The following is an 11611-nucleotide window of genomic DNA, read 5'->3' as shown; positions in this document are numbered from 1 at the left end:
GTTGAAAGACAAAACCGATCTTTGTGGGAAGCTACGAGAACCATGCTGTCATTCGCGAATCTGTCGCTTTACTTCTGGGCTGATGCTATTGGAACAACCTGTTTTACCCAAAATCGATCAATCCTCAATAAGCGATTCTCTGTCACTCCCTATGAGATATTGAATAATAAAAAACCTAATGTCATGTTTTTCCATGTCTTTGGTTCCAAGTGCTTCATCTTTAACTCTAAGGAACAAAGGAACAAATTTGATGTGAAAGCTAACGAAGGAATTTTCTTAGGGTATTGTTTAATGTCGAAGGCATATCAGATTCTAAACAAAAGATCAAAAATAATCGAGGAGACCTACTATGTCACCTTTGATGACAATTACCTTAAGAAGTATCAAAAGGTCGACTCCTGATCAAAAGAAATCTTTCCTGTGAAAAATCCGATGAGAATTCCTATGTCCAGCCTTTATGAGGAATTTATGAACCTCTTTGACGAACCTAACAAGGTGACCTCTTCAGAATCTAAGGCATCAGACAAAAAAGAAGACGAATTGAAAAGGATCATTGATGATGCTGTTAAAGATATAGAACATGAGCACCCCACTCCGAATGAGTCTAAAATTCCATCTCAATCACAAGGTGTGAATGCTACACCGCAGGGGGAGGGTTTTATTTCAACCTCTTCATCTCATACACCTGTTCAGGGGGAGAACAAAACCACTGAAATCAACAAAGAGCCACTCCTAGGGGAGGGTTCAGTTCTGAATGAAGAAGAAGATGATACATCATTTGAGGGGGAGAATAACAATGCGAATGATGATTCAGATGTGCAGTCAGAGTTAGAAGATGTAAATGTTGAATTGGATCCAACATATGATCAAAATTACCCTCCATTGACCAAATGGACCAGTGATCATCAACAAACTCAAGTAATAGGAGATTCGTCTTCAGGAGTTCTTAAGAGAGCATAAAAAAGGTGAAGCAGACTGCATTATTCTCTAAAGTGGAAGATTGCATGTTAAACTCGTTTATCTCCAAGATTGAACCTAAAAATGTTCAAATTGCTCTTGATCATTCTGATTGGGTGCAAGTAATGCAGGAGGAGCTCAATGAATTCGAACGAAACAAGGTTTTGAGACTTATTCCCACTCCAAAGGATGCGTCCATTGTTGGTTTAAAATGTGTAATTTTGTAAGAAGCTGGACAAAGAAGAAAATGTGATATGAAACAAGGCGCGACTTGCTGTTAAGGGGTATTGTCGAGAAGAAGACATTGACTATGAAGAAAACTTCGCACCAGTTGCAAGGTTGGAGTCTGCTCGCGTCCTTCTGGCATATGCAGTACACAAGAAATTTAAAGTATATCAGATGGATGTGAAGTGTGCCTTTCTGAACGGGGAACTAGAAGAAATAGTGTATGTGGAACAACCTCCAGGGTTCATAAATGAAAAGTTTCTAAACCACTGTTACAATCTGAACAAAGCAGTTTATGGTCTAGAGCAAGTTCCAAAAGCCTAGTACGAAACTCTTACTCGCTTTTTAAAACAGGCTAAATTTAAACAAGGATCGGTCGACCAAACCTTCTTTCGGAAGAAAGATGGTGACCACTTGATGATCATCCAAATTTACGTTGATGACATCATCTTCAGATCAACTAACCCCAACTTAACTGTTGAGTTCCGAAAGTTGATTGAAGCTAAATTTGAGATGAGCTCCATGGATCCGATTAACTTTTTCCTTGGTTTGAATATAAGACAGAGTCAGGAAGGTATCTTTATCAATCAGGAGGCTTATACAAAGACTTTAATCTCCAAGTTTTGAATGGTGGGAGTTTTGAAGTTGAAGGTTCCATTGGCATTCGGAACGAAACTAACACCATCTCTGGACAAGCTAAATGTTGATATGACACTGTATCGTCAAATGATAGGGTCATTGATCTATCTGACTGCTAGTCATCCAGACATAATATTTTTTGTTTGCTATTGTGCCAGGTTTCAAGCGAATCCTCGCGAACCCCACATGACTTGTAACGCCCCGATTCTCCGGTATCGATTTAATTAAGAATTTCTTTGGTTTTAAGACATAATCGACAAGTTTGTTGCCTTACTCGTCGAGTAGCAACGGGGTGGGATCGCGTGTTTAGTGACCTACTCGTCGATTCGATGAAGGGACTCGACGAGTAGGAGCTGGCAGATGAAACCCTAAATCCCGAGGTTTTGCACCCTATTTAAAGAGGCATAAGCCTCCTTTGGCCTCTTTACAGTTCTTGAGAGCTCTTAAGAAACCCTAATTCATGTGGTGCTCTATTGTGTGTGTATTAAGCTTGGGAGGAAGATCTTTGGAGAGAAGGAACTTGGAAGGCAAGGGAATTAGAGCAAGGAAAGTGTGGGAATCAGAATCTTCCTCAGTTAGCATCTTCCATAGGTATCAAGTCGCCACCTTTACTTCTTTTCCCATCTAGATCTCTTTTTGGTTGATTTTAGGGCTTCTATGGATTTTTGGGTTGATAAGGTGGGCTATGGGCTAGCTCTGAAGTTGTGACTTCAGATCTGGACCCTTCTTAAGTCCTAGAGTCATAAAGTTTCTGGTTTGGGCATGAATGAAACCTTCCTTTGGTAGGAAACCCCATTACGGGCTTGGATTATTTGGAGCCTTTATAGCTATGCATGCACGTAAAGTTTGCAACTTTACATGAAAATCATGCCTTAGAATCTTGGATCTATAGTTTGGAGTCGTTGCATGGCTCAAATGAGTCTGTATGGCAAAAAGGACTGAAGGGACTCGACGAGTTGCATGGTCGACTCGACGATTCATATGAAGATAGGCATGAACTCGACGAGTTGGAAGAACAACTTGGCGAGTCTGATGGAGATTGCCATAAATTCGACGAGTTGTATGAAAAACTCGGCGAGTCGGATGAGATTTTCCCAAGTTATGTATGCGTGCGTACCCGTCGAGTTGCATGAAGGAAAATCGATGAGTGGTTGTAGAGTTTCGATCGTAAAGCGAAGGAACTCGAGGAGTTACCCCAGTGACTCGGCGAGTAGGCAAGTACTTCAAGGAACTCGGCGAGTAGCCGAGGGTACTCGGCGAGTTAAGGTCAACATGGACTGTTGACCTTGACTGAGGACTTTGACTTTGACCAAGAGTTGACTTATGGGTATATTCGTATTATGGTAATATGTGGTGGAGTCTTTGGCAAGTAATCCGAGAGTTGGAGTTTATCTACCGAGTCGACATCTGCAAGGTGAGTTATCCTCACTATATCAAAAGGGTCTAAGGCACCAAGGCCAGCCCTTTAGTTGTTATGGTTATAATATGATATATGCGGTTATGATCTGATAGATTGAAATCAGGATAGACAATATGCTATGTTTTTATGATCCTTAAGGATTGGTATGTTAGTGGCATGCTAGGTCGGTACTCTAGTTATGAGAGATTGTTATGATTGATGATCAGTAAGATAGATATATGTGATGTATGTATATGCCAGTATATGTTAGTTATGCGCACATGATTATTTGCTCGTTGGTTGGGTTGAGGTGGTCCTGCTTTGTGTTGAAGGCCAACATACCCTATGAGCGGTCCGGGGAGACTATAGGCCCATGTGGCGGTCCAGTCATGCCGAAGGAAAGGTATAGGTTCAATTAGACTGTAGGCCCTGTAGGGCGGTCCAGTCAGGCCGATGGCCCAGTATGCATGTTGATTGATTGATTATTACTGATATGGTATTACCAGTGTGGTATTGGTATTTTGGGGGTAGCTCACTAAACCCTCGAGCTTACAGTTTTCAATTATTGTTTCAGGTACTTCAAGAGATTGTGGCAAGGCGAAGGCGTGACCGTACCGCTCCTCATCCTTATGATCTGGCTTTTGGGACACTCTGATTGAATACTGATTTCAAAACATTTTCTGTAAACAATACCATTGGGTTTTAGTTATGGTTGAAAAAGTTTAAATTTGGTGTAAAATTTATGGATGTTATATTACTGTTGTTAAGAATATCTTCTGGTATCTCGAACAAACATCCTCACTAGGAATATGGTACCCTTCAAGTTCAAGTTTCTTTGTGCAAGCATTTTCGCATGCTAATCTCTGAGGTTGCAGTTTCGATCAAAAGAGTATAACGGGAGGATGCAAATTTCTTGATGGCAAACTCGTAAGTTGGAAATCTAAAAAGAAAAGTTGCGTCTCCCTATCAACTGCTGAAGCAGAGTATGTAGCCGTTGCCTCTTGTACTTCACAAGTAATCTGGATTCAAAGTCAGCTTCATGAATACGACATCAATATGAAGCGAATCCACTTATATTGCGATTCTGAGAGCGCCATTCACATATGTCACAATGCAGTGCAACATTCAAAGACTAAACACATCGCAATGAGGTATCACTTCATCAAAGATCATGTGGAAGATGGAAATATCGAGATACACTTTGTTAGATCTGCTGATCAGTTGGTCGACATCTTCACAAAAGCCTTGCCAGAACAAACCTTTAATCACATTCTTCAAGGCTCAGGAATGATAGAGGTTGAATTTGTTCTGAAACCTCCTTCACACTGATAAAGTTTTGGTTGCACTGTGAATTGCTGCGAACGCTCGCAGTAACTCACGATCCACTGTTCACACTGTGAATCGATGCGAATGTTCGCAGTGACTCGTAGTCTACTGTTCATTCGTGATTCAGAACTTCGTGTATCCTGTGTATATTTTCTTTATTGTTATTTATTTATTTCGGTTTTTATTTCCTATTCAGAAAATCAAAAATCCAAAAAAATTTATTTTATTCTGTTTTTAATTTTTCTTAGAAAATCTAAAATTCAAAAATATTTTATTTCTTTTTGTTTTTATTTCATTTTCAGAAAAACAAAAATACAATAATATTTTTCATTTTCATCTCTTATTTCTTTTTGTAAAATAATCAAAAATACCAAAAATATTAGATAATTGAGCAGGCTTGAAGGCGGACATCTTGGTGATCTCAATTACGAATGATGGACATGTATAAATTTTCTGATCTATGCATGTACTCCAAAGTCTCAAAGACTCTATGTTGAAGCCTGAATGAATCGATAACACCAATCGTTTCTTCCAAATTAGGTTGTTTATTCACATAAGTCATGAGCTACCTTACTCTTCTCGCATTGATTTAAGAGTTAACTGCTTGGTCACGTTTGTATAGCAGAGGTGCATTATTTCTTTGGAACCACCTCCAACTACTTCTCCATCACTTTCGCATTCATGAATGTAACCCTTAAGACTCTCAGATATTACCACGAAGGTTTATGGTTACACAAATTCTGTGTTTATGATCTTAAATTTGTTATGACCATGAATTGAGTGAAACCCAAAATCCAACACATATTTACGAATTGACGGTGAACAATTTACATGTTCTAGCTTATTCACCAAGGAATTAACGAATGTCCACCTTCGTGGTCAATACCATGAAATATCTTTTTCTCTTTGTGCGATCTTAATAAAATGTTATAGTCCTAAGACGTTTCTTCCTAATAGATCCAGTTTTTTATTTTTTCTTGAGATTTCTATACTTATCCAAGTCACTTAAAATAATTCCAAAGCATACTTGTTGTTTATGACTACACTGGTCAGAAAAGTGCTTCATCCGAACGTTCGGAATTATGTCAAGTTTCATAGTTTGGTTGAAGGTGAAGCCAACCTTTAAGCTTAATGAAAAGAAGCGTTGCACTATTTCTTAACAAACATATGATCATAATTCAACAGGACACCACACAGACACTTTAGAGTCTCTCTTGACTCCGAAGGAAGCGATCGTTGCCTGAGATCTTTCTGCTTCATGTCTTAACAAGAAATCACTAGAATCCCATAGATTAATGTTGATTTATTTCTTTATCTTTGGAATAATCTCGCATGAAGATCCTTGTGATTTTCCGTAGTCTAGTCCGTGGTACTCATGATTACTTTCAGTTTCGCAGAATTATTGATGGCGATTAATTCCGAAAAGTTTGCATTTGAATCGGTTGCAAAAGGGCGTAACTAAAACGAAATTTTAAAAGGATAAGATTTGGTCACATGAAATTTGAAACCGATGTTGATGTGACACCGCCTGACACACGTCACAACTGTCACTCACGCCTTTTTAGGCGACTTTTCAGTATTCGATGCAACCAACCGCCATATTTCTCTCTCTTACTATACGGTATCAAAAAGGATTTTGACAATTCAATATTCATTACCACTTTCAAAAGAAATCAAAATCCTCCCGTCAATTATTCTCTCTATTATTCATCATCTCCTTCATCAAGTATCCATGGCAGCTTCATTAGAAACCCCTTCCGTCGCAGATCAAGCGGCTCGGTTTTCTCTTCTCAACAGCAAGGCAAACCAGAATCTTATTTTGGAGCTTGATCTGTCCAAGTATGACAGTTTTCTTCAACCTCTTATCGAGTGTCTCTGATATTCCCTACTGGTGATAGCACTGGCAAAATCGGAAATCGTACCCTTGGTCCATCTGTCGAAGGCGTACTCTGCTGCAAGCTACCAAAAAGGGGGAGGAGCAGACTACATTTGAAATCGCTAACAAGAAAACCTATACGTCGAAATCACGATTATGTAGCCTGCTAGGGCTTCCTCAAGGTCATGACTTAGTTGACCTTGAGACTGTCTCCAACTCTGCAATCTTGGAGATGTTTTACCTAATGGGATACAAAGAAGTTTTGATTGCCGTCTCAAAGTTCAAGAAGACAAATTTACCGCTGATGTGGAATTGATTATTTACACTCCTCTTCAAAAGTTTCTCTAAGAGGGTAACTGGCTCTGATTTTGAAGCAAAATTTTCATGACGATAATGTACGTCATCTTTTCTGGAATCAATCTTGATTATGGGACTGTGCTTTGGGCTCAACTGGTCTAGAGTACCCTTTTGACTACATGACACAATGATATTTGTTGTGCTCGTTTCTAGAGTCTCGTAGTTCAAAGGGCAATTGATCGACTCAACATTCTGGTCATTGAGGGTTCTAGTATGGCCATGATTCAGATCTGTCACACTACCAACATCATACTTGATAAGAACTCAAGATTCTCATTCATCGGCTCAATTCTTGAGGCGATGCCTCGCAACGTACCTGCAACAAGTGAATTCATGCGAACCTATCGCAGTCTGCCTGCCTCCAGTCTTCGACCAATGACCGATGCAGTCCAAAAGATACTTGAAGAGGCTGACAAACCAAAGAAGGGCAGAAAGAAAAGAGCTGCGAAAGATGGTTCATTTGAACAAGCCCAAACACCAAAGAAGAGGGTAAAGCGGGTGGCTCGCATGCTACGTACTCCCACGCCAAGTGACCACGAAGATTCACTGTCCAACACAGTTTTGGAGATTCCAATTCAAGAAGATGTTCATAATGAACATGATGATACTGCTGCCACTTCACAACCACAGGTTTCAGAGCCAGCAACAACGAACCCTAAGGTATCTTTTCAAATACCCACATATGTTCTTATTTTTGAAGAGTTCTTCCAAAGTGTTACTCCTCCTCACTCTCCTATAACAACTACCACTCCCATTACCATTGCACCATGTCCTCCTACGAGTGTTTCACAACCCCAAGTCACTATTGCCCAATCCACCCCAATGTTTACCGATTCAACAACAACCACGGCCACTACCACTAGTGAACCACCAGTATATGTCAATGCATCTGATGTGGAGGCAGGTGCTTTAGGTTTCACTCCTGGTCATTCTACACCACCCATCTCACCTCTATGCCAAGACGGTCCAGATATTGTTTATGGTGATGATGAAGATGCTTTTGGAGGGTTCACCTACAGTCCATTCAATATCTGAACAAAGTGTGATGATGAAGCTCCAGTCGCCAGAGGGAAATTAAAGTCTCTATCTAAAAAGTTGGATTCCTTAATTGAGTCCACTAAATCATCCTCTCGTGGTAACTATTCACAAGAAACTGTGAAGGCCTTCTTTGAAACGATTACGAAGGAACATTCTGCGAACCTTGACAAGAAAAATTAAGCTATTGAAGGAAACGACCAAAAAATTCAATAAACTAATTACTGATGCTCGACCCTTCATGAGCACTTTTCAGAGCTCTTTTGAATCAAATACTGCGAAGGCGAATGAAGTAATTTCTAGCCTTGGATAAACTCTTCAAACAGAGAAGGATGCTCTAGAAAAGGTTCGTACTGGTACCAATCCGAAAATTCTGAGCTCAACTCCTCCATCTCTACCAAAATAGACAAGCTTCATGAAGACTTGGCTATGGAGAACAAAATTATGGATCAGGTCATAGTGAAAACAGAAAAAGTGAAGGTTCTCATTGCCAAGCTGGCACATGCTGAGCAACAGATCAACACTCACTTATTCGAAAAGGCGGTAATGAAGAGTTGTTTTGTAGATGTGAACTCCTTACTCTCAGACATTATTGAAAATCGTGACTCTCTGATCACGATCACTGTTAAGAAGCATCTGGTTGAAAAACTTCGGTTGTGTTCGCAATGTTGACTAGGCTTGAGGGTGTTTCGGAGTGAAGCTCGCTTCTGAAACAAGGGGGAGATACTGTGAAGCAATCTAAGAAAGAAACCCCAAAACCGGCAGATACAACTGTGAAGCCAACTATAAAGCCAAAGTTAGAAAACGAACCGAAGGTTAATGTAGCTTCGGGTACAAAAGGAAAAGAAAAACTCACTGATGAAAGAATAATTGATGACAATGAAGAAGAAGAACCTGATGAGCATGAGCTGAAAAGAAGGAAAGCCTGTGAAGCTCAAATCGATGAACACAATCAAATTGTGAGGGAAGCAGAAAGCTGAAAGAGAAGCTCAAGTCACTTTGGAAAGCAGAAAACTTTTATTTCCATTGTGGACTTTGGAGAGAATTATGAATGAGGCCGTAGACATTCCAAGCCAGTATTGGTTAGAGCCGGTTGCATCTTTTGACTTGTAGAACACACAAGATTCGCAATTGGATCTTCCAATCACACTGAAAGCCTTCAAGTTTCATAGCTTCATCAAAGTTGCTAACTGACAATGGTGTTGATCATATGCTCTTCGTCTTCTACTTAAAGCACATGAAGCCTCAGTATGAAACCTTGAGTGCGAAAAAGATAACAATTGTGAAGGTTTCAGGTCCAATTGAAACCGATAACTTCCCAAATGCTCGCTTTAAGGTTGCTAGAGGTTCTACGAGCCAGGTATACGAATTCACTCTTGCTAATCTACCTTGCCTGAACCCGTACGATTGGATTTTGTTGCTCAACATCTTGCTCAAGGATGAACAGAGTATGAACCCGTTGTTTCTCATCTCAAGTGAATGTTAGTTTTGTACATTCAATAGATTGGCAAGATGGATGTTGAGATAGTTAATGTTCTACGAAAGAGGCCAACTGTTTTCCCCAAGGAAGCTCCAGAATATTTCGACAAAATCAAGCTGGGGTAAATACGAAAGGAAGGCTGGTGAATGGCTTTTCAAATGAAAGAGCGAACAAATGTTGATTTCCATAAAGTCTGTTTCTGTCTTGCTGATAAGCATCCTTACACCACATCTTGCCTGCAGTACATCCTGGAGTTTATGGATAAATGCAAAGGGAATCGTAAAGGGGATAAGAACTGTTTCACTGATATGATCTTCTAGTATATCCAGGTTCACAAGGCTTTTTTGAGCATCATTCCGAAACTTTTTGAAGTACAGAAGCGAACTCCACAGTGAAGGTCTCTTGCCTCAATTGACGCAAATAGGAGATTGTTGGGTCATTTGTATTGTGTCATTAAGTATTAATAGTTTAGTCTGTTTTGTATAACGGGTTAGGCCTATCGACCCGAATATTTATTATTAGGGTTTTACTATTTAAAATGCATGCATGCACCGTATCTTGTAATCGTCTTTTTGTCAAAGTTGTAAACCCTACACAACCTTTACAGTAGCAGTTCTGATGGGTTTTGAGCATTCTAACACTTCCTAAGTGTACATGCAACCCTAATAACCTTGAATATATGTTTTCTCTATATACATGTAAATTTCTTTTTCAAGGTTATTTCCTAACTAGCATGGCATGGGGAATATATAAAACATAAAACTAGTAGAAATACATACCTTGTTGTTGCTTGGATTCCTTCAAGACTTTGTGAGCCTAGCACCCCAAATGTTGTGCCTCAAATGCTTCACACAACACCACAAAACTTGGAATAACTTGAGAGAATACTTCTTACACTTGAAAATCGGTTATGCCCTCTCTAGAAAAACTCTAGTCCCGATTTTGCATGCTATAGGGTTTCTTTTATAGTGTGTCATAATTAGGAGTTACAAATGTAAACCCTAATTGTCATGAGTCTTCATTTCTCATGACCCATGGGTTTGTAATCCCATGGACTATCCATGGAGCTCCATATAGTTATAACCAAACCCATAAACCATGGATCATTAATCCACCATAAAAGAATTGATGATTGTCATAATCAACCCTATATATTTAATTAGTCTCACTTTGATCACCAAATTAATACTAGATTAATACGTGATCAATACTAATTAAATAATACTATTATTAATATATTAGAACTTATAATATATTAATAATCACAAGTGTACTTTCTCTCATTTTGTCTATCCAAGTATTGCAATGCCATGCAAACCAAATGGACCATCCCGGGTCGGGTCAATTACATACCAAATAAAGTTATGGATTAGACACTATATCCAACAGTCTCCCACTTGGATAAGTCTAATAACTATATTTGAAAATATGACTTCAAAATCCGACTAGTATTCGTAGCTCTTTCAAAGTCTCTCGGAACTGAGATGATGATGATACGCCATTTAAGATAAGTGATCATATAATCCTCTGTTCTCATGATATCAGTCGGAAAAACACATGGAACATGGTCTTACTTATTGTCCAACATTTGTTTCTCGATCTCTAATTTGTTTCGACATAGAACTAAATTGAACACATCAATTAGGTTCTGACCGGGCCCGTTACATAGGTCAAAACCAAATCATCGAGGGGCCCAGATATCACTTCTATTTCTAGAAGGAACAGATAAACTTCGACTGATATGCTTGTACTAACTACTTGTTGAATTATTCACAAAGTCACGTTTTATAACATCGAGTTACCAATACGTTTTCATACAACCAATGAATAACCAACTCATAGTCAACAACTCATATCTCTAGGTTTGAAGATTTATATGATATTACCGTCTCACGATCACTCAAGATATATTCCATGAAGTGATGCAAGTGAGTGTGGGTTGAATCCAATACTCAGCCCTTATGAGTACTCATGAATGTTGTAGCAACCATTGCATTGTCTAAAGTACTTTAGACAAATCATACAAGCCAAATTCATGACAGTCTTGATTCATATCTACTTCCAACATATGACTGACTGTGGATGGTTTGAATAATATGATATATACCATAACATAATTATTCTGGAAGTCAAAACATGCAAAGTGAAACACAAGAATAATACTAATCTTATATGGCCCCAACACTTTGAGTGTAAATAAAAACACCTTTTATTTAAGCACCATATTGATTACTCATTATTTATGTTTCGATGAATCAACTTTATGCTTGAATTAAAACATTAGTTGTCCCATGCTCCAAGCATGTACACTATGTTT

The 11611-nt window shown here is 39.0% G+C and overlaps 1 protein-coding gene across 1 annotated transcript; it reads left to right on the top strand.

The window, feature by feature from the left end:
* The first annotated feature begins 444 nt into the window (after window positions 1-444).
* Window positions 445-1506, top strand: LOC145067142 (uncharacterized). The gene is made up of 2 exons (XM_079014344.1): window positions 445-918; window positions 1222-1506. The coding sequence occupies exons 1-2, from the start codon at window positions 445-447 to the stop codon at window positions 1504-1506; spliced, it is 759 nt and encodes a 252-aa protein (XP_078870470.1).
* The last annotated feature ends 10105 nt before the right edge of the window (window positions 1507-11611 follow it).

This window comes from Lactuca serriola, chromosome 8, assembly GCF_051521515.1.
Source record: "Lactuca serriola cultivar US96UC23 chromosome 8, Lser_US96UC23_V15, whole genome shotgun sequence".
NCBI lineage: Eukaryota > Viridiplantae > Streptophyta > Magnoliopsida > Asterales > Asteraceae > Lactuca > Lactuca serriola.
This window is presented reverse-complemented; position numbering and strand designations above follow the sequence as displayed.